This window comes from Eumetopias jubatus, unplaced genomic scaffold (assembly GCF_037043125.1).
Source record: "Eumetopias jubatus isolate StellerSeaLion01/CBP00866 unplaced genomic scaffold, mEumJub1_p1.0 scaffold_14, whole genome shotgun sequence".
Taxonomy (NCBI): Eukaryota; Metazoa; Chordata; class Mammalia; order Carnivora; family Otariidae; genus Eumetopias; species Eumetopias jubatus.
The window spans coordinates 32804924-32827673 of NW_028274820.1; the positions used below are offsets into that span (position 1 = coordinate 32804924).

The window sequence follows — 22750 nt, forward strand, 5'->3', positions numbered from 1 at the left end:
CCCTGATATCATGACCTGGGCTGAAATCAAGAGTCTGATGCTTAACTGACTGGGCTCAGGTGCCCAAACAACATTAAAATATTTTAAATTATAGCTTTGATACCTTTAATTTTTTTATATGTAATGATTAATGCAAATGATGATTTGGTTATCTTTGGGGTGTTCTTCTTGGCTGATTTTTCACTTTTCCCATTTAATTTTTTTTTTGTTAGGCATCTGATCTGCAGGTTGTGGCGTATGCCTTTACACCTTTTGGCAAAAAGCTAACCAAGAAGAAGATGCTTCACCCTGATACATTTATTCAGCTTGGACTTCAGCTGGCCTATTATAGACTTTATGGACGGTGAGGACCATTCATTTTCCATTTTCAGAATCTTGAATCCAAGGGTATATCTTTAGCATAGCTATTCCATCCTCACTCCCCAGTCTTTTTCCTGACTTTTTTCCCAAGTGGCACCATGTCCTAATTTGGACTTCCATCTTCAGTGTATTAGATTTTTGATGTGTGACACTTTTACAGTCTTGTTTTTCATCACCTAAAGTGTCCGCTGTCTTCTAAGAGAGGTTTTACTGTTCTTTGGAATTCAAATCACTTGGTTTTCTTGTAGCCTCAGTTTCCTCATGGCTTCATGTTTTTATAGATTATCCAGTCTTTACTAATTTTTAGGATAGGAGAGATGGTATGTTGTGACTTTCTACATCCTAGGCAGAATTAGAGGCTCCATGATCTTGCTTTTTAAATATCCAGTCTGAGAATACGTGTCTTTAAATGGGATATTTAGGTCATTTGCATTTAATATAATTATCAGTAAAGTTGGGGTTAAGTCTACCGTATTGCTCTTTGTTTTCTTTTTACCCTATGTGATTTTTTTTTTTTAATCTTCTTTTAACTCATAGTGTTGTTTTTTAATTGTTCCATTTTATCTCCATTGTCAGGTGTACTCTTTTGTTTCGTTTCGTTTTGTCTTTAGTAGTTGCACTGAGGTTTATAAAATACATCTTTAACTTACCTGAGTCTACTGTCAAGTAACATTTTCCACTTGAAGTGTAACATAAGAACCTTAAAACAGAACGCTTCTCCTGTTTTTTGTGCTGTTGTTGTTGTATATTATACTTCTACATATATAGTAAGCCTCACAATACACTGTTACTATTTGCATTAAGCAGTTGATTATCTTTTTTTTCTTGTGGTAAAATATATATGAAAAAAAACTTTCCGTTTTAGCCATTTTTAAGTATATAATCTAGTAGCATTAATTACATTCTCAGTGTTGTGCAACCATCACAACCGTCTATTTGCAAAATTTTTTCATTGCCCCATAGAGAAACTATATCCATTAAGCATATATAATTTCTTACTCCTCCTTTTGCCTCAGCCCGTGGTAATCTCTAATTTACTTTCACTGTCTCTGAACTTGCCTGTTCTAGGTATTTCCTCTAGGTGGGATCATGCAATATTTGTCTTTTTGTCTTTGATTTATTTAACTTAGGATAATGTTTCCAAGGTTCATCTATATTGTAGAATAAGAACTTCATGCTTTTTTATGGCTAAATATTCCGCTATGTAGATGTACCACATTTTCTTTACCCATTCGTCTGTTGATAGACACTTGTTTTATTTCCACCTTTTGGCTCTTGTGAGTAATGCTGTTGTAAACATTCACATACAAGTATCTGAGTCCCTGTTTTAATTTCTTTTGAGTCTATACCTAGGAGTGGGATTGCTGGGTTGTGTGATAATTTTTTTTCACTCTTTGAGCACCTGCCAAACTATTTTCCACCACGGCTATACCATTTAACATTCCCACCAGCATTATACAAAGGTTCCAATTATTCCATATCCCTGCCAACACTTATTTTTTTCATTAAAAAAATTATAACTATTAGTTTTGAAGTAATATCTCCTTGTGGTTTTTATTTGCATTTCCCTATTGACTGAGGTTGTGTATCTTTTCATATGTTGATTGGCCATTTGTATATCTCCTTTAGCAAACTGTCTATAAAAGTTCTTTGTGCTTTTGGTAATTGGGTTGTCATTTTGTTGTTGAATTGTAAGAGTTTTTTATGTATTCTGAATATGAAACCCTTATCAGATGTGTGATTGGCAAGTATTTTCTCCCATTCTGTAGGTTTTCTTTTCACTCTCTTGGTGGTATACTTTGCACAATGTTTTTAATTTTGAAGTAGTTTATCTATTTTGCTTTCATTTGTTGCCTGTGCTTTTGTTGTCATATTCAAGAAATCATTGCTAAATCCAATGTCATGAAGTTTTATTTTTATTTTTTTTAAGATTTTATTTATTTGACAGAGAGATTGGGAAAGCACAAGCAGGGGGAGTGGCAGAGGGAGAGGGAGAAGCAAGCTCCCTGCTGAGTGGGTAGCCTGATGCGGGGCTCAATCCCAGGACCCTGAGATCATGACCTGAGCTGAAGGCTTAACTGACTGAGCCACCCAAGCACCCCCCCCCCTCCGCCAGTGTCATGAAGTTTTACCCTTATATTATCTTCTAGGAGGTTTATAGTTTTAGCTCTTACTTTATATCTTTGGTGTGTTTTTTTTTCCTCTCTCTTTTAGAGAGAGAGCAAGAGTGCAAGCAGTGGGGGAGGTGGAGGAGCAGAGGGAGTGGAAGAGAGAGAATCTTAAGCAGACTCCATGCCTAGCATGGAGCCCAATGCGGGGCTTGATCTCATGACTCTGAGATCATGAGCTGAGCCAAAATCAGGAGTCGAACATTTAGCTGACTAAGCCACCCAGGCACCTGTCTTTGATACTATTTGAATTAATTTTTGTGTATAGTGTGTGGTAAGGGCCCAACTTCATTCTTTTGCTAGTGGATATCCAGTTATCCTGGCATCATTTTTTAAAAAAAATTTATTATGTTAATCACCATACATTACATCATTAGTTTTTGATGTAGTGTTCCATGATTCATTGTTTGCGTATAACACCCAGTGGTCCGTTCAATACATGCCCTCTTTAATACCCATCACCAGGCTAACCCTCCTGGCATTATTTTTTGAAGAGACTGTTCTTTGAATGGTCTAGATGTTCTTTAAAATCAGTTGATTAGAGATGTAAAGATTTATTTCTGGGCTTTCAATTCTATTCATTGGTCTATATGTCTCTTCTTCTGTCAGTACCATACTATTTTGATTATTGTAGCTTTGTAGTAAGTTTTGAAATCCAAAAGTGTGTGTCCTTCACCTGTGTTCTTCTTTTTAAGATTGTTTTGGCTATTTTTGAAATTTCATATGAATTTTAGGATGAGTTTTTCCATTTTTGCAGAAATGTTGGGGTTTTGAATCTCTAGACTGCTTTGGGTAACATTGTCACCTTAATGATAGATAGTCTCCAATCCAAGAACACAGAGCCCTGTTCCATTTATGCTTTTTAAAATTTCTTTAAGCAGTGTTTTGTAGTTTCCAGTGTATAGTGTTTTTGCTTCTTTGGTTAAGTTTAAGCTTGAGAATTTTATTCTTTTTTATGCTATTGTAAATGGAATTGTTTTCTTAATTTTCTTTTCAGGTCATTCATTGCTAGTGTATGGAAATGCAGCTGATTTTTGTGTGTTGGTTTTGTGTCTTTAAGCTTTGTTGAATTTGTTTATTCTAATAGTGTTTTGTAGACTTGAGATCAAATCATCTGTCGATAGAGATAGTTTTGCTTTTTTCTTTCCAATTTGGATGCCCTTTATTTCTTTTGGCTTGAACACCCAATAATACGCTGAATTATTCTTGTCATATTACTTACTTTAGGTGGAAAGTTTTTAGTCTTTTACAATTGAGTATGATGTTAGCTGTGAGTTTTTCATAAATATCCTTTATCATGTTGAGGAAGATTATTTCTATACTTAGTATATTGAGTGTTTTTATTATGGGGGAGTGTTGGATTTTATCAAATGCTTTCCTTTGTCAAGGAGTATTACATTGATTTTCATTTGTTGAACTACCCTTGCATTCCTAGGATATATCCCCTTTGGGCGTGGTGTATTGTCCTTTTAATATCCTGCTGAATTTGGTTCGTTAGTAATTGGAAGATTTTTGTGTCTTTATTTATAAAGGGATATTGGTCTATTGTGTCTTCTTGTAATGTCTATTTTTTAAAGCTTTTATTTAAATTCCAGTTAGTTAACACAGTGTGGTATTAGTTTTGGAATCAATTTAGTGATTCAGCACTTCCACACAACACCTGGTGCTCATCACAGCAAGTACACTCCTTAATCTCTATCACCTATTTGACCCATCCCCCATGTACTTACCCTCTGGTAACCATCAGTTTGTTCTCTATAGTTAGAATCTGTTTCTTGGTTTGTCTCCTTCTCCCCTCCCACCCCCAACCCTTTGCTTGTTTGTTTTGTTTCTTAAATTCTACATATGAGTGAAGTCATATGGTATTTGTCTTTCTCTGACTGATTTAGCCTAATACTCTCTAGCTTCAGGTTGTTGCAGATGGCAAGATTTCATTCTTTTTTATGGCTGAGTAATCTGTACATACCATATCTTCTTTATCCATTCATCAGCCAATGGACATTTGGTCTGTTTCCATCATTTGGCTTTTGTAGATAATGCTGCTGTAAACATTGGGGTGTATGTGCCCCTTCAAATCACTGTGTTTGTGTCCTTTGGATAAATACCCAGTTGTGTGATTGCTGGATGGTAGGGTAGTTCTATTTTTAACTTTTGAGCAACCTCCATACTGTTTTCCAGAGTGGCTGCACCAGTTTGCATTCCCACCAACACTACAAGAGGGTTTCCCTTCTCCACATCCTCATGATGATGAGTGATGAGCATCTTTTCATGTGTCTGTTGGCCATCTGTATGTCTTCTTTGGAAAAATGTGTGTCTTTGTTTTTGGTATCAGGGTAATGCTGACCTCACTATGAGTTAGGAAATGTTCCTTCCTTTTCAGTTTTTCGGAGGAATTTGAAAAGGATTGGTGTTAATTTTTTGAGTCTTAGAATTCATCAATGAGGGGTGCCTGGGTGGCTCAGTTGGTTAAGCAACTGCCTTTGGCTCAGGTCATGATCCTGGAGTCCCCGGATCGAGTCCCGCATCGGGCTCCCTGCTCGGCAGGGAGTCTGCTTCTCTGACCCTCCCCCCTCTCATGTGCTCTCTCTCTCTCTCTCTCATCCTCTCTGTCTCAAATAAATAAATAAAATCTTTAAAAAAAAAAAGAATTCATCAATTAAGTCATGTGGTCCAGGACTTTTGTTTGTTGGGAGGTTTTTTATTACATTTTCATTTCCTTCCTTACAGTAAGTCCAGTCAGATTGCTGTTCTTTCTTGAGTCAGAATCGGTAGTTGGTGTGTTTTGTCAGAATATGTCTATTTCATCTAGATTATCCAGTTTATTGGTATATGGTTGTTCATAGTATTCTCGTACCCTTTTTATTTCTGTAAAGGCGGTAATGTCCTTTCTTTCATAACTAATTTTAGTAATTGGAGTTTTACCCCCTTTTTTTTCTTAATCATTGTAGCTAAATGTCAGTTTTGTTGATCTTGTCAAAGAACCAAGTTTAGTTAACTTTTAATTTCTATATTTTGGTTATCTCTAGTCTTAATTATTTTCTTCCTTTTGCTAGCTTTGGGTCTACTTTGCTCTCCTTTTTTCCAGTTCCTTAAGGTGTGCACTTAGTCTATTGATTTGTGATTTTTTTTTTTCTAATGCGGGTATTTACAGCTATAAACTTCCCTTTGAACACTTTTCATCCTATAAGGTTTGATAGGTTGCGTTTTCATTTTCATTCATCTCAGGGCATTTTCTAATTTCCCTTGTGATTTCTCCCTTGACCAATTGGTTGTTCGTGTGTTGTTGGATGTCTTCATATTTGTGAATCTTCCAGTTTTTCTTCTGTTACTGATTTCTGGCTTCATTCCATTGAAGAAGATACTTTGTATGATTTCAGTATTTTTAAATTTATTGAGACTTGTTTTGTGGCCTACTCAGTGGTCTTTCCTGGAAAGTGTTCCATGTGCACCTGAGAAGAATTTGTATTCTTTTATGAAGTGGCATGTTCTTTATATATCTGTTAGGTCTGGTTATTTATACTGTTGTTCAAGTGCTCTGTTTCTTTATTGATCCCCTGTCTACATGGGCTATATCCGTTATTATTATTTTTTAAATTTATTTATTTGACACAGAGAGACACAGTGAGAGAGGGAACACAAACAGGGGGAGTGGGAGAGGGAGAAGCAGGCTCCCCGCGGAGCAGGGAGCCCAATTAGGGGCTCGATCCCAGGATCCTGGGATCATGACCTGAGCCAAAGGCAGACGCTTAACTGACTGAGCCACCCAGGCTCCCCGGGCTATCTCCATTCTTGAAAGTTGGATACTAAAGTCTCCAACTGCCATTGGAGTGCTGTCTGGTTGTCTCTTTAATTCTGCCAGTACTTCCATCATGTGTTTTAGGGCTCTTTTTAGGTGCATATATTTTTATAATTGTTACATCTTCTTGATGAATTAAGCCTTTTATTAATATGTAATGTTCTGTTAGCCTCTTAATCCTATTGACTTAAAGTCTATTTTGTCTGATAACATAGCCACTCCAACTCTTGTACTTACTATTTTTATGGAGTATCTTTTTTCTTCCTTTTACTTTAAACCTCTTAATGTCTGTATCTATAGTGAATCTCTTGTAGATAGCACATACATAGATTATGGGTTTTTTAATCCATCCTGTCAATCTCTGCCTTTGATTGAATAGTTTAATCTATTTACATTTAAAATAATTACTGATAAAGAGATACTTAATTGTGCCACCTACCTATGTTTTCTTGTAGGTCTTATTTGGTTTTTGTTTCTAAATTCTTCCACCTCCTTTTTTTTTAATTTGCTTGATTTTTTTAATAATGTACTATTTTGAGTTCCTTCTTTTTCTTCACATTTTTTATCTATTTTATTCATGATTACCTTGGAGAATACAATTCATATTTTATATTTATAACAACCTCATTTGAATAATAACAGCTTAGTAGTATACAAAACTCTGCTTCTGTACATCTCTGTAGCCTCTTTATTTTGCCACAGATTACATCTTTATACATGGCCCATTGATAAAGTTTATATTATTGTTTTATGCATTTGCCTTCTAAGTCAAATAAAAATAACTATTAAACATGTTGCTCTGTCTCCCATGTTTCCTATAAGCTCAGAGTTAGATCTAGAGACTTGAGAGTAAGAACCAGTTATTTTTATTATTTTTTTTCCGCAGTAAGTCAAATAATTAATGTCATTTGTTTTCTGTTTCATCCTGTTGAGATTAAGAGTGGATTTGTTAGCCAATGTCCATTACAAAGTTTCCTCCCTGAGTTTTTTACCTGGTTTTAGTAAGCATTGGTGATCCTAACCAAGATCTATTTCTTTATTAGAGGTTACAGAGCAGTGATATTTTTATTTACGGCTTTTATTTTAAATGTTTTTTTTTTAAAGAATTTTAGTGTTTTTATTTACACTTTCTCCTTCATACTTTAAAAGGATACTATTTCAGCTCAGGGAGACAGCCATATAGACACACTGGGCAGAAGAGGCTTAGTAATTCTGTTTGAGCCGTCTTACTGCCCATGTTCGCATCTTTTCCTCTCATCCATTTGATCTCTTTAACTCTGAATGCCAACCACCAAGAATAAGAATGTTAAGTAAGAGAGCTCTATATCTAAAATTGTGTACATCGTTCTTTAATGCAGTCAGCACTCTGGGGAACTTCGTAGAGAATGCTTTTCCTTAATTCTGCCATCATTCATGTAGTATGTGAAGGAACTAAAGGCCAAGGACTCTGTGTCATCTACTGTAAGTGCAGAACACTTACCACAAACTTAGTGGCAGAAAACAATAGACGTTATTTCCTATTTTCTGTCTCACAGGAACCCAGGTGCAGGCTAGCTGGGTGCCCCTGACTTCAGGTCTCCTGAAGTCGTAGTTAGAGTGTCATTCAGCTCTTTTTCTCATTTGAAGGTGCTCCTCAGCGGGGATCTGCTTCCAAGCTCACCTGTGATTACTAGAAGAGATCAGTTCCCTTCAGGTTATTTTCCAGAGGCCTCCCTCAGTTTCTCACCATCCTGGCCTCTCTGTAGGGCACCTTCCAGCATGGCAGCTGGCTTTCCTCATGCTGAGGAAGTGAGACCAAGTAAGATCTCTCTTTGTAACCTAATTTCAGAAATGATATCCTATCACTTTTGTCCTGTTCTTTTCATTAGAAGCAAATCACAAGGTCCATCTCATACTCAAACTGAGGAGTTACACAGAGTATTACTACCAGGAGGCAAGGATCACTGGGGGTGCATCTTGGAGGCCACCTACCACAGACACACCGCCCTACAGAACCTGACCACAGCCAAGCCTTTGAAACAGCCCATATTGTACCAGGCCCTGTGGATAGAGTACTTTTTTTACTCTTGAATTACTGAAAGTAGTCTCTTTGTTATTGAATGTCTAAACAGTGGTCTGTAGGGTAGAACTTAGTCTCTGACCAAAAGCCGGCTTTATTAGGTAAACTTTCTTTGTAATAATATTTGAGCATTTTCTTTCTTTTTTTTTTTTTTTTTAAGATTTTGTTTATTTGAGAGAGAGAGAATGAGAGACAGAGAGCACGAGAGGGAAGAGGGTCAGAGCGAGAAGCAGACTCCCTGCTCAGCAGGGAACCCAATGCGGGACTCGATCCCGGGACTCCAGGATCACAACCCGAGCTGAAGGCAGACGCTTAACCAACTGAGCCACCCAGGCGCCCTGAGCATTTTCTTTCTTATGACATGTTCTTTTATTTATTTATTTTTTTCTTGTAGCCCTGGTAGCTGCTATGAGACTGCTACAACAAGGTATTTCTACCATGGCCGAACAGAGACTATGCGCACGTGTACAGTAGAAGCTCTTGGGTGGTGCCAGTCCATGCAGGATCCTTCTACTGGTGTGAGTATTGAAAGGAAAAAAATGCACAGTAATTATTTACTTGTTTAAAGGAACCTTAGTCCTTGAATAACTAACTTCTCTGCTTCAGTTCCCCTGGATCAGTAAAATACTTGCAGATATTTGTCCCTCGTTATCAAAGCATTCATTCATTTACCAGTGAAGTGTATACTTGGAAAGAATATGAAACAGGAAAGACATGAGAAGAAGCCCATTTGTGTCACTTTCTAGGCAAAGTATCTTTAATACCATGAATATTTTACTATTATTGATCTACCTTTAGAATAATACCAGTAAAGTGCAGACTGTCCCAAAGTGCCTTCAGAGGAAGCTTTTCTTGATATGGTTGAAAGTTTTTGAGATCACAGATTCTTGTTTTCATGTATTTAGAACCAGAACAGTTGTGTTTTGTTTTATACTTTTTTAAAGCAGTCTCTGTACCCAGTGTGGGGCTCAAACTCACAACCCTGGGATCAGAAGTTGCATCCCTTACCAACCAAGCCAGCCAGGTGCCCCTGTCCTTTTTTTTTTTAAACCATTTAAACAGGGTAGTTCCTTCCCACTGCTGTTTTGGTGTCATATTCTTTAGTTTTGATAGACACGGTTATACATAGGTTCATTTATTTTAATATCATAGAACTGTTTCATTATCATTTTTGAACAGCTCTGTGTTAGTTTTGAAATCCTAGTTGCTTCTGTTTTGACACTTAATGAATATTATTTCAGTGCCACCCACAAGCTCCTATTTTCCTTTCCTGGAAAGAAATCATCAAGATGAAGGACAGTATAGGAAAGAAAAGGCAGTAGAAGTAAGGAAAATATAGAGAAGCATGTGTCTTTTTTTTTTTTTAAAGATTTTATTTATTTATTTGACAGAGAGAGACACAGCAAGAGAGGGAACACAAGCAGGGGGAGTGGGAGAGGGAGAAGCAGGCTTCCCGCTGAGCAGGGAGCCCGATGCGGGGCTCGATCCCAGGACCCTGGGATCATGACCTGAGCCAAAGGCAGACACTTAATGACTGAGCCACCTAGGTGCCCTAGAAGCATGTGTCTTAACATCTTTCTAGAAATCTTTTCTCTCTCAGATTACCCAAATTATGTTCAATTACATTGAATTCAGGGTTTTTTAAATTTGGTTTCTTTATAGTTTACTGAAGTATGTCTTGATTTTTAACTCAGCTTCTTGAGCGGCAACAGAAGATGTTACAAGCTTTTGCAAAACATAATAAAATGATGAAAGATTTTTCAGCTGGAAAAGGTACCTACATTGGAATTATTCTGACTTTAAAAAAATTGTCTCATGTTGAAAAATTTTTCATACCTTCATACTTGGCGTTTCATTGCAGGATTTGACCGTCATCTTTTAGGTCTTTTACTCATAGCAAAAGAGGAAGGTCTTCCTGTTCCAGAACTCTTTACAGACCCACTTTTCTCCAAAAGGTAATATAATGTAGTGTTTTGATCCATCAAATCCTTTTTTCTGATGGTTAAAAGCTCTTCAGAAGCAATATAAGTTTCTGTCAGCCTAGTAAAATATCCTCTCTTTATGCCACACAGTGGAGGAGGTGGAAACTTTGTTCTCTCAACAAGTCTGATCGGTTATTTAAGAACCCTGGGAGTGGTGGTTCCCATGGTCCACAATGGCTATGGATTTTTCTACCAAATCAGAGATGACAGGTAAGGCTATTAGGTATTTAATGAGTGTTTGTTTCGCTGTCCTGTTTTTGGGACACTTGGCAAAATCAGTCCTTTAGGCGTTTTGTGCAGAACACCATTTAAAGTTGCTCAGTGACATACCATCATCATCCTCAGAACCCAGTAGACATTTTAACATACTTGTTCTACCCGAGGCGTTTTATGCTAAGTTCAGATAAAATTTGATGGCCTATATATATGTGGTGGTTCGTGTAGTCATAGATAGTACTGATGTGACCAAGATAAGAGACTAAGTAAATTAATTTATGTTCAAAAAAAGAATGTTTTACCAATTTAGATGCACTTCATTTGTGTTGTATGAGGTTTGTGGAAAGAGAAAGAAAATACTATAACTTGGTGGAGAACAAGATAATATGAAATTGGTAGAAAGGCTCGGGAGGTCCTCATTCATATAGTCCAGCCGTCTCTTCTCAGTGGTCTTTGAGAGCTTGGGAGATGGTAGAAGACATGACCTGTCCCAAGAGAGTTTCTGTCTGGTTTTTCTGGAAACATCTTCTCTCTCCTCTTACCCTTTCTCTATTTTTTTCTTTTTTGAACTGTCTTCAAGTGCTGTATTCTTTTTTGTTGTTGTTGTTGTGTTAAGCACCATACATTACATCATTAGTTTTTTTCCTTTAATTTTTTATTGTTATGTTAATCACCATACATTACATCATTAGTTTTTGATGTAGTGTTCCATGATTCATTGTTTGTGCATAACACCCAGTGCTCCACGCAGAACGTGCCCTCTTTAATACCCATCATCAGGCTAACCCATCCCCCCACCCCCTCCCCTCTAGAACCCTCAGTTTGTTTTTCAGAGTCCGTCGTCTCTCATGGTTTGTCTCCCCCTCCGACTTACTCCCCTTCATTTTTCCCCTCCTGCTATCTTCTCCTTTTTTTTTTCTTAACATATATTGCATTATTTGTTTCAGAGGTACAGATCTGTGATTCAACAGTCTTGCACAATTCACAGCACTCACCATAGCACATACCCTCCCCAATGTCTATCACCCAGCCACCCCATCCCTCCCACCCCCCAGCACTCCAGCAACCCTCAGTTTGTTTCCTGAGATTAAGAATTCCTCATATCAGTGAGGTCATATGATACATGTCTTTCTCTGATTGACTTATTTCACTCAGCATAACACCCTCCAGTTCCATCCACGTCATTGCAAATGGCAAGATCGCATTCCTTTTGATGGCTGCATAATATTCCATTGTGTGTGTGTGTATATATATATATATATATATATATATATATATATATACCCCACATCTTCTTTATCCATTCATCTGTCGATGGACATCTTGGCTCTTTCCACAGTTTGACTATTGTGGACCTTGCTGCTATACACATCGGGGTGCATGTACCCCTTCCGATCCCTACATTTGTATCTTTGGGGTAAATACCCAGTAGTGCAATTGTTGGATCATATGGTAGCTCTATTTTCAACTTTTTGAGCAACCTCCATACTGTTTTCCAGAGTGGTTGCACCAGCTTGCATTCCCACCAACAGTGTAGGAGGGTTCCCCTTTCTCCACATCCCAGCCAACATCTGTTGTTTCCTGACTTGTTAATTTTAGCCATTCTGACTGGTGTGAGGTGGTATCTCATTGAGGTTTTGATTTGGATTTCCCTGATGCCGAGCGACGTTGAGCACTTTTTCATGTGTCTATTGGCCATTTCGATGTCTTCTTTGGAAAAATGTCTGTTCATGTCTTCTGCCCATTTCTCGATTGGATCATTCATTCTTTGGGTGTTGAGTTTGGTAAGTTCTTTATAGATTTTGGATACTAGCCCTTTATCTGTCGTTTGCAAATATCTTCTTCCATTCTTTCGGTTGTCTTTTGGTTTTGTGGACTGTTTCTTTTGCTGTGCAAAAGCTTTTTATCTTGATGAAATCCCAATAGTTCTTTTAGCCCTTGCTTCCCTTGCCTTTGGTGATGTTTCTAGGAAGAAGTTGCTGCAGCTGAGGTCGAAGAGGTTGATGCCTGTGTTCTCCTTTAGGATTTTGATGGACTCCTGTCTCACGTTTAGGTCTTTCATCCACTTGGAGTCTATTTTTGTGTGTGGTGTAAGGAAATGGTCCAGTTTCATTCTTCTGCATGTGGCTGTCCAATTTTCCCAACACCATTTGTTGAAGAGACTGTCTTTTTTTCCATTGGACATTCTTTCCTGCTTTGTCAAAGATTAGTTACATATCTCTTCTCCCGAGCTGCTTTCAGGATTTTCTCTTTGTCTCTGAGACTCATAAGTTTTACTATTAGATGTCAGGGTGTTGACCTATTTTTATTGATTTTGAGAGGGGTTCTCTGTGCCTCCTGGATTTTGATGCCTGTTTCCTTCCCCACATTAGGAAGTTCTCTGTTATAATTTGCTCCAATATACCTTCTGCCCCTCTCTCTTTCTTCTTCTTCTGGGATCCCAATTATTCTAATGTTGTTTCATCTTATGGTGTTGCTTATCTCTCGAATTCTGCCCTCGTGATGCTGTAGTTGTTTCTCTCTCTTTTTCTCAGCTTCTTTATTTTCCATCATTTGGTCTTCTATGTCGCTGATTCTTCTGCCTCATTTATCCTAGCAGTTAGTGCCCCCATTTTTGATTGCACCTCATTAATAGCCTTTTTGATTTTGGCTTGGTTAGATTTTAGTTCTTTCATTTCTCCAGAAAGGGTTTCTCTAATAACTTCCACGCTTTTTTCAAGTCCAGCTAGTATCTTTAAAATCATGATTCTGAACTCTAGGTCCGACATCGTACTAATGTCTGTATTGAGTAGGTCCCTGGCAGACGGTACTACCTCTTGTTCTTTTTGTTGAGGTGATTTTTTCCATCTTGTCATTTTGTCCAGAGGAGAATAGATGAATGAGAGAACAAAATGCTAACAGGGTAACAACATCCCCAGAAAATATACTTTAAACAAATCAGAAAAGACCTGAAACCAGGGGAAAAGAAAGGGAAAGAAAGAAAAAAGAAAGAGAAAAAGAAAAAGAAAAACACAAACACAAACAAAAACAGAACAAAAACAAAAAAAAAACAGAGTATGATCAAGTATGATCAGGCTGGTGCATAGATCAGTGCCACACACTAGATTTTGGGTGTGTTTTGGTCTGTTAGAAGAAAGTGCCTCCCAAAATTTTAAAGAAAGAAAGACTTGTATATGTACAAAATAAGAGTTGATACGATGAAGGGATGGAATATGACTGTAAAGATGAAAATTATAAAAAAATTTATAAAAGGAGTTGGTAAGAAGTTGTTTGAAAAAAGAAAGAAGAGGATTTAAAAAAAAAGAAAGAAAAAAGGTGAGAATGTGATCAGGCAGGAGACTAGAACAAAGCCATACACTAGAGATTTAGGGTATGTTTTGATCTGTTAGAAGAAACTGTATCTCATAATTTTAAAGAGAGAACAACTTATATATATATATATATATATATATATATATATATATGCCAAAAATAAGGGTAACTACTATGAAGGGATAGAATATGACTCTCAAAATGAAAAATAAAAATGTTTTTTTAAAAAGGGGATTGATAAGATGTTGGTTGAAAAAGGGAAAAAGAAAAATTCAAAAAAAAAGTTAAAAAAAATTAACTTTGAAAGACTAAAGAATCATGGTAAAAAAAAAAGGCATGAAATCTCTGTGCAGTATTCCCCTAGCGCTGGAGATGTGCTGTTCTCATTGATCGGTAAACTTGGTCTTCGCTGGCTGTTCTTGCTGATCTTCTGGGGGAGGGGCCTGTTGCCCTGGTTCCCAAATATCTTTGCCGGAGGCGGAATTGCCCCGCCCTTGTCGGTCCAGGCTAAGGAATCTGCTCGGGTTTGCTCTCGGGAGCTTTTGTTCCCTGCAAGCTTTCCGTACAGCTTTGGAGGATGAGAATGAAAATGGCGGCCTCCCAATCTCCGCCCCGGAGGAGCCGAGAACTTGGGGCACTGCTCTTCAGTGTGCCCTCAGAGAAAAGCAGTCAGTCATTCCTGTCTCCCTGGTCTCCAGCCGCACTCCATGCTCACCCGGCCTGTGACCGAGCGTTTCTATCTCTGGCACCCGACCCCGTGTGGAGTCTCCAAACCCAGCAGATCCCTGCGGTGCGCTCCCGTGCCGCTCCTCCTGGGGAAAAAGGGGGGTCTCCCCGGATCTGCCTCTTGTTGGGTCCCTGCTTCCAGAAAGTGGTTACTCTTCTGTTCAGAGAGTTGCTGCTATTCTTTTCTTTGATCTCCTGTTGAGTTTGTAGGTGTTCAGAATGGTTTGATCCCTATTCAGCTGAATTCCTGAGACCAGACAAAATCCAGGTCTCCTATTCCTCCGCCATCTTGCTCCGCCCCCCACATCATTAGATTTTGTTTTTTGTTTTGTTTTGTTTTAAGGTTTTTTTTTTTTAATTTATTTGAGAGAGAGAGAATGAGAGATTGAGAGCACGAGAGGGAAGAGGGTCAGAGGGAGAAGCAGACTCCCTGCCGAGCAGGGAGCCCGATGTGGGACTTGATCCCGGGACTCCAGGATCATGACCTGAGCTGAAGGCAGTCGCTTAACCAACTGAGCCACCCAGGCGCCCCACATCATTAGATTTTGATGGAGTGTTCAGTGATTCATTGTTTGAATATAATACCCAGTGCTCCATGCAGTATGTGCCCCCTTTAATACTCAACACCAGGCTAACCCATATCCCCACCCCCCTCCCCTCTAGAACCCTCAGTTTGTTTCTCAGAGTCCATAGTCTCTCATAGTTCATCTCCTTCTCTGATTTCCCCCTTCATTCTTTGCTTCCTGCTATCTTCTTTTTTTTTTTAAACACATAATGTATTATTTGTTTCAGAGGTACAGGTCTGTGATTCAACAGTCTTACACAATTCACAGTATTCACCATAGCACATACCCTCCCCAAATAGTTCAAGTTTCAGTGCAAACAGTGGCATGAATTCACTCTCAAACTCATTATATTATGGAATGTTAGGAAGGTTTTTTTGTTCTTGTTTTTAGGAAGAGGTGGGTGGGTTGGTTGAACAGAGGAAGACCTTACTCCAAAGCACTCTTGAGCTCTGGCTAATTTTTTGTTCCTGTTGTCCTTAGTCTCCAGTCACACAGATTAGGTATTGCTAGCATTATGTATACATATGGTTTTACCTTCAGTTGTGTCCAGTTACATTTACCTAATGTAAGCAAGAATTCACACTTGATATGTGAATAGCTAGATGGAGTAAAGGTCATGGCTGTATTCATCATCACCATTTGGAGCCTCTCTGTGTTGTGATTTTTGCATAGTACTTACTCATTTTTTATTTGTGCTTCACAGGTTTGTTGTGGCCTGTTCAGCCTGGAAATCATGTCCAGAGACTGATGCGGAAAAGCTAGTTCTGCTGGTGTTTCAGGCTTTCAATGATATGATGCAGCTGATGAATACTGCTCATCTTTAGAGACTAATCATTTATTTAGCATTTATAAAAATATTAAACTGGGTGTGGAGAGTGGGTTGATGATGTGAGATATGAAGGAATATTTTAAGGAAACTTGTAATTAGTAGATTAGTAGTAATTAGTAAATTAGTAGAATCATGCTCTAAATTTATTCTCACATAGGAAGATAAAAATAGGATTTTTAAGCTTCCTCTTTTGTAGTAGCAATGGAAATTGGTATAATGAAATATAGAACTATGCAAAAGTTGAAGATAAGCCTCAACAATGCAAATGTACAAATTTTAATAATGCAAGTCTTACTCTAACTTAGAAGTATTTTTGTTGGTTACCTATATAGGTTATAAATCCTCTCTCTGAACATCATTGTGTAGGGTCTGTCAAGCACTTTAACATTTCCTAGTTGCCAAAGGGTATGGAATACATGATAAGATGTTAACTTCCCTGAAATCCTTGCCTTCCACATTCACCACAGGGATACAAGCCTACTGTGTTTGATGGCAAAGACCACTACAATTTAATGGTCATCAAAAGTAGAGCTTCTCTTGGACAGAAGAATTAGAGGGAGGTTTATACTCTGAAGCACACACAGAAAAACCCTAACAAAATTCATTATAGTATATTGAACTTAGTTTTGTGAATGTAAAATTAAAGCACTTATTTTTAAAATTAAAGTTAGTGACTTGAAGATTGCTGAATCAAATTCTCAGGATTTTACAGGTTTTTTTCCTGCTGTTCAAAATAGAAAATAAAGTTCTCAGTCATGTAGCTTCTTATTTCGTGTTTGGATAACTAATCTACTCCTGTTTGACCTTATGCTTTCTGGTCTAAGTTGTGTATTACCCTGTATAAAAAAAACACCCAAAACTTACTGTCTTAAATCAATTTATTATTTCTCATGATTGTATCAGTTGATTGTGCCCAGTTGGATAGTTCTGGTCTTGCTGGAGTTTGTTTATGCAGGGTGCTGGACCGAGGCTGTAAAGTTGAAGATGCCTCCCCTGCAGCCTGAGGACTTGGTACCTGGGACTCTGTCCATGTAGTCTGATTATTCAGTGTTCTAGCCTTGCCTTAGGTACTTGGCAGTGGGAGTGTTCTAAGAGAGAAAGGTAGCATCTGCAAGGCCTCTTGAGGCCTAGGCTGTGAAGTCACAGGATATTACTTACTTTGCATTTTAGTGGTGAAAAGTTGTAACAGCAGTCTAGATTCAAGGAGTGGGGCGGGGGGGAAGTGTCATCTCTTGATATGAGAAAACAGCAAAGTCATTTTATAAATGTAGATAAGTAGGCGCATTTACTGGGGGCCGTTTTTGTAGCAATGTTGTATATCAAGATTACAGTGTAGTTACTGGTTGTTTACATCCTTTAAATTTTCCTATCTTCTGAATTTGGTAAGACTGGTTTATTGTTTGTGAAAACATTGAGTTGGCTTCTGTGGCACTTGATATATCCCTAACAGATTTCTTCTTCCCATTCTATACTGTGGAACTTTTTCCTCACTAGTACAATTTTATATACTACACTGCGATGGCTTTTAGAATCATTCGGTTGGTGGTTTTTAAATAATGTCTAAAGACGGGTATTTTAGAAAGTGTTCACTTCCTGCCAAGAAACCTCTTCTGTGATACTCTAACATGTTTCCCTAAACTGCCTGAAGTTAAAAATCACCTGGAATGCTTTTTACAAAAGGATTTCTGGGCCTCTACCCAAACCTGTAGAGTTAGTTCCAGAGGCTTTTGAGTCCCTGAGGTAATGTACCCCTTGTCCCATTCTTCTCTTGGTTAATATGAAATTTAGTCCACTATACACATGGTTTCATTTGAAAGCGTCTTTGGTAAGATGTGGTTTGTTACAGATAGAGGAACTTACTAGTTTGGGTAATTTACTGACCTTAAGAACCTGAGTTAGTGCCAATTAATTCACTGCTTCAGCGAATTAATTATAAAGAAAACAAATGGAAACGTAAGGAAAAAGAGTGTGTGGTTAGCTTCTAAAGGTGGCCTGGATTTATGTTGTGTGCGTGTGCGTGTGTGCTCTGTCTACGCATATTATGGGCAAATTAGTGATAAAAAGTAATGGAGATGCTATAGAACCTCAGCATTTCATTGTTTTTGCCAGTGTTTCAAATTGCAGATACCTGGCCTATGGTATGCAACTGCAAATTGCAGTTGCGATAATTGAAATTTTTATTGAGTTAAAATTTTCAGAGATATTCAGTGGTATGTGGTTGGTTGGTTTTTTTTTCTTTTTGCTTTATGGAACAGATGTGTGTCTGTAAAGTTAGCCTAAGGGCTATCTCATTTCTCTTGGACTTTGATGATAAAGCTGGGGAATACATTTATTTCAAAAAAAAAAAACAAAACCCTCCATTCCCAAAAGAATAATTTGGAAAGTCAGCAAGGGAGAGAGTAGGCATTGGAACAAAATATTTTTCGTTTGTTCTTGTGAAAATTGTTCCCCAGCCATCCTGTCATCTACCCAACTGTTCAGGACCATAAGAAGTTTCCCTGGATCTGTGATTTCTGTAAGTTCTACGAGTTTCTATATCTGAACTTTGCTTTCTCTGTATGTTTCTGGTAACTCAAGAGCTAGGCTGCTGTTTTTATACCTCATCAAGACAGGTTACCACCTTTTACTCTTAAATTTCAGATGCTATCATATCAACACCAAATGGGATGTTCTAAATTGATATGGAATAAGATATACCTGTATTTTATGATTTGTAAAAGATTTCTAGTTTAAGTCAGAAAAAGTTATAATTTGAATTTATTTTTAAGATCTAAGAAGAGTTCATAAGTTCTGTGTCCCAGCCTGGACACTGACCATGGAAAAATAGATGCCTTTCTGAGCCAGCAACTGTTGATGCGTGCCATGCTCCTTGACCTTGCCATTCTGAAACACCACTATTAAGTCTGCGTTCTGGATGGTGGACAGGCGGTGAGCGATCACGATGCAGGTGCGGCCTTCTCTAGCTTTGTCCAGGGCTGCTTGGACAATCTAATGGTGAATCAGAACAGAAGTCTTAAACCTTTACCATCCCAGCAAAATGTTACCTTTTATTATGCATGTGTATTTTTACATAAATGGCATTATAGTCTAGTTAGTTCCTTTTTAGTCTAAAAACTAATTCTCACACTAAATCACAAGTATTTAAATTTTCTGTCCATGAATGTATCTTACTAGTTCCCTTGTATTATTTTATCTTCTAGTTTTTCATGATTAAGGTGCTAAAAATGTGAGGTAGGCAGTTTTCTTTTGAATGCTTTTCTTTTGGCTTATGAAATTAAGATCATTTTACAAAATTTGGAAACTACTGGAAGGAATAAGGTTTTTTTTTTACTTCAAAATATAACCAGTAAATTTATATTTTTTTCATGACCAAAAAACTTCTACTGTACAAATGAAATGGAACTTGAGCAGAGAGGCCCCACCTTTTCACTTTCAGTATCCAGAGCTGATGTAGCTTCATCCAACAATAGGATTTGAGGTTGTCTGATGAGGGCTCGAGCAATAGCAATCCTCTGTTTTTGACCTCCTGAGAGCTGAGTTCCCTTATCTCCCACTCTTGTTTCATATTTCTGCAAGTTAGCCATTAGTAAAGTTAATCAAGTCCTAACCCAAAAAATTACTAATGGTATACTGCATAAACTTGTACTTCTTAATATTTGATAGTTCTACTTACACAGGAAAAAACATTTATAAACAAAAGTTGCTATAACAGCTACATAGTGATCCATTTAGTATTTTTCCCACTTAAGAGAATACTCATTTTCAGAGTCAAACTAGAAAACTAGTTACTTTAGTTCTTAGTGGTCTTCTGCAACCAGCAACTTGAGCACTGAATCCCCAAATTCCTACCATTCTCATAATGCTAATTGATCTTATGTGTTGGGTCCTAAAAAGATTAGAGATATTTAATGTGAAACATTCATATGACCCACATGGAGCCTAGTTTATTCTTATACCAAAAACTTTGAGAAATACAAAAATTCCTACCCTGAAGGAATTTATAATGCGATGAGAAAAACTGAATGTGTCACATTCAGTCTAAAGTCCAGTATGTACCAAATGAGAGGTATATGCAACATGCATATGAAAGATCAAAAGAAGCAAATAAAAATTATAGAGATAAGGGAGGAACAGAGGGAGAAATGCATGAAGGAAAGACAGCTTTGTACATATGTTGGGAAGCTGGATCATAAGAAAGAACATTCTAGGCTGAAAACGTGTAGAATGAATAAAGAGCCAAAGAAGTACTGCAGCGCTTACATAGTAATGTGAATTAATGTCCTAAAGTCCACTATCAGCACAGTTTTTTTTTTAAAGATTTTATTTATTTATTTGAGAGAGAGCACGAGAGGGAAGAGGGTCAGAGGGAGAAGCAGACTCCCTGCTGAGCAGGGAGCCCGATGTGGGACTCGATCCCGGGACTCCAGGATCATGACCTGAGCCGAAGGCAGTCGCTTAACCAACTGAGCCACCCAGGCGCCCCTCAGCAAAGTTTTTCTATTAATCAAATCCTATCCTTGAAGTCCGTGACTACCTGTTAAGGGTAAGGCTAACTAACATGGAGGGTTTGAAAGGTTTGTTTTTCATTGAAGCTTTCTTTCTTTGAGAGAGCACAAGCAGGAGGGGCAGAGGGAGAGGAAGAGAGAGAATCTCAAGCAGGCTCTGCACGGAGCAGGAAGCCCGACATGTGGCTCCATCCCATAACCCTGAGATCATGACCTGAGCAGAAACCAAGAGTCGGACGCTTAACTGACTACACCACCCTGGTGTCCATAGGGTTTGAAAATTTTTAAGTGTGATTGCTCATTACAGCAGAATACGAAGCTAGATCAGTACCACAAGATTAATGATCACTGCCATCACTTTTAGTGGCTTCAAATCATCTTTGCAGGAGTACTCACCTTTACCCATTACTGAAGAAAATCGTTTCACTGAACTTTTCCTTATTTTTCAAATCCATATTGACTTCACTGCACTTTGGCTACAGACAGAGCAGCTATAACAAGCTATCAGGGGAGAATTGGGAGCATAACTGGAGAGTATATGTCCTCTCCAAAGGAATAAAATGCAACATGAAAGAAAAACCTTATACAGAAAAGAACTTAGAATGGATCATGGACTAAAATGTAAAATCATAAAACTTTAAAGGAAAAAAAAATGGAGAAATTCTTTAGGACCTAGAAGGCCTAGGCTAGGCAAGAGTTCTTATATTTGATACCAAAAGCACAATCGCAAAAGGAAAGATTATATTGGACCTTATCAAAATTAAATGGCTCTGCATATGACCCTGTTAAAGGATGAAAAAAGCTATCGACTGGGACAAAGTATTTGTAAACTATATATCTGACAAAGGACAGATATATATAAATTTCTCTCAAAACTCAACATTTAAAGAAAATTAGAAAATGGGCAAAAAACAATGCATTTCACCAAAAAGGATATACAGATGACAAGTATATAAAAAGATGTCCCGGAGCTCCTGGGTGGCTCAGTCAAGCATCTGAGTCTGGATTTCGGCTCAGATCGTGGTCTCAGGGGCATAAGATTGATTCTTGCATCAGACTCCACGTGGGACACGGACCCTACTTAAGATTCTCTCTCCCTCTGCCCCTCCCCATGCTAATAAAAAAAAATAAAGTCAACATCATTTGCCATTAGGAAATCCACCACAATGAGCTTTACTGCAGTCTATCAGAATTACAACAGCAAATGCTGGGGAAAAGGCAGAGAGTTTCATTCATACTTATTGGTAGGAAGGTGAAAGATGGCACAGCCACTCTGGGAACCAGGTGGGCAGCTTCTTAGAAAGCTAAACATGCAATTACCATATGGCCAGCAACTGAACTTGTGGGCATTTATCCCAAATAACTCAGGTTCACACTAAAACCTGTACACAAATATTTACAGCAGCTTTATTTTTAATAGCCAGAACCTAGATACATTTCAACAGGTGAATCGTTAACCAAACTGTGGTACAATCCATATCTATCTTACAATCCTAATCATCCTACTAAAAAGAATGCCACTAGGGGCGCCTGGGTGGCTCAGTTGGTTAAGCAACTGCCTTCGGCTCAGGTCATGATCCTGGAGTCCCGGGATCGAGTCCCACATCGGGCTCCCTGCTCAGTGGGGAGTCTGCTTCTCCCTCTGACCCTCTTCCCTCTCATGCTCTCTATCTCTCATTCTCTCTCTCTCAAATAAAATCTTTAAAAAAAAAAAAAAAGAATGCCACTAAAGAAGTAAAGAATGAACTATAGATACAAGAACTTCAGGGAATTACACTGAGTGGAAAAAGCTAACCTCAAAACGTTATATATTGTATGTGTGCTTAATGACATTCTTAAAGTAAAAAATTACTGAAATGGAGAACAGTTAGTGGTTGCCAGAGGTTGGGTGGTGTGAGGACAAAAGGGAAGGGGGGGGGTTGTGACTCTAACAGGGCATCATGAGGGATTGGAGTGGTGATGGAAATGTTCTCTATTTTTTTTAATAAGAATTATATTTATTTACAATGAGCTTGGTAAGTGCTAAGTAAATTCCATCTCCTGATAAGCTCATAGACTAACCCAAAGAACAACCTTGTGTAGAGGACCTGATAGGAGATACTTTTATTGCCTTGGAGAAACACTCAGAATACAACCTTGGGAGTATTAATCAGATTGTTCTAAGTTCCAGTAAGTCAGCAGTGGTCTATCACAATTGTTTACACCGTTGCAAAATGGGGCCTGGCACAGAG

The 22750-nt window shown here is 38.1% G+C and overlaps 2 protein-coding genes across 4 annotated transcripts in view; one reads left to right on the forward strand and one right to left on the reverse strand.

Annotated features, from left to right (window-relative positions):
• Positions 1-16742, forward strand: part of CROT (carnitine O-octanoyltransferase) — a 48394-nt gene extending 31652 nt beyond the window's left edge. The window contains exons 13-18 of the mRNA XM_088018623.1: positions 213-343; positions 8778-8901; positions 10078-10156; positions 10245-10338; positions 10456-10575; positions 15889-16742. Coding sequence (XP_087874749.1) covers positions 213-343; positions 8778-8901; positions 10078-10156; positions 10245-10338; positions 10456-10575; positions 15889-16009 — 669 coding nt within the window. The 3' untranslated portion in view covers positions 16010-16742. The remainder of the gene's footprint in view (positions 1-212; positions 344-8777; positions 8902-10077; positions 10157-10244; positions 10339-10455; positions 10576-15888) is intronic.
• Positions 16743-18754: 2012 nt separating this feature from the next.
• Positions 18755-22750, reverse strand: part of ABCB4 (ATP binding cassette subfamily B member 4) — a 75782-nt gene continuing 71786 nt past the window's right edge. For all 3 annotated transcript variants that reach the window (XM_088018624.1, XM_028118299.2, XM_028118282.2), the window contains 2 exons: positions 19437-19583; positions 18755-19002 (listed from right to left, as the gene is read on the reverse strand). In XM_088018624.1, the coding sequence (XP_087874750.1) occupies positions 18796-19002; positions 19437-19583 (354 nt within the window). In that variant the 3' untranslated portion in view covers positions 18755-18795. The remainder of the gene's footprint in view (positions 19003-19436; positions 19584-22750) is intronic.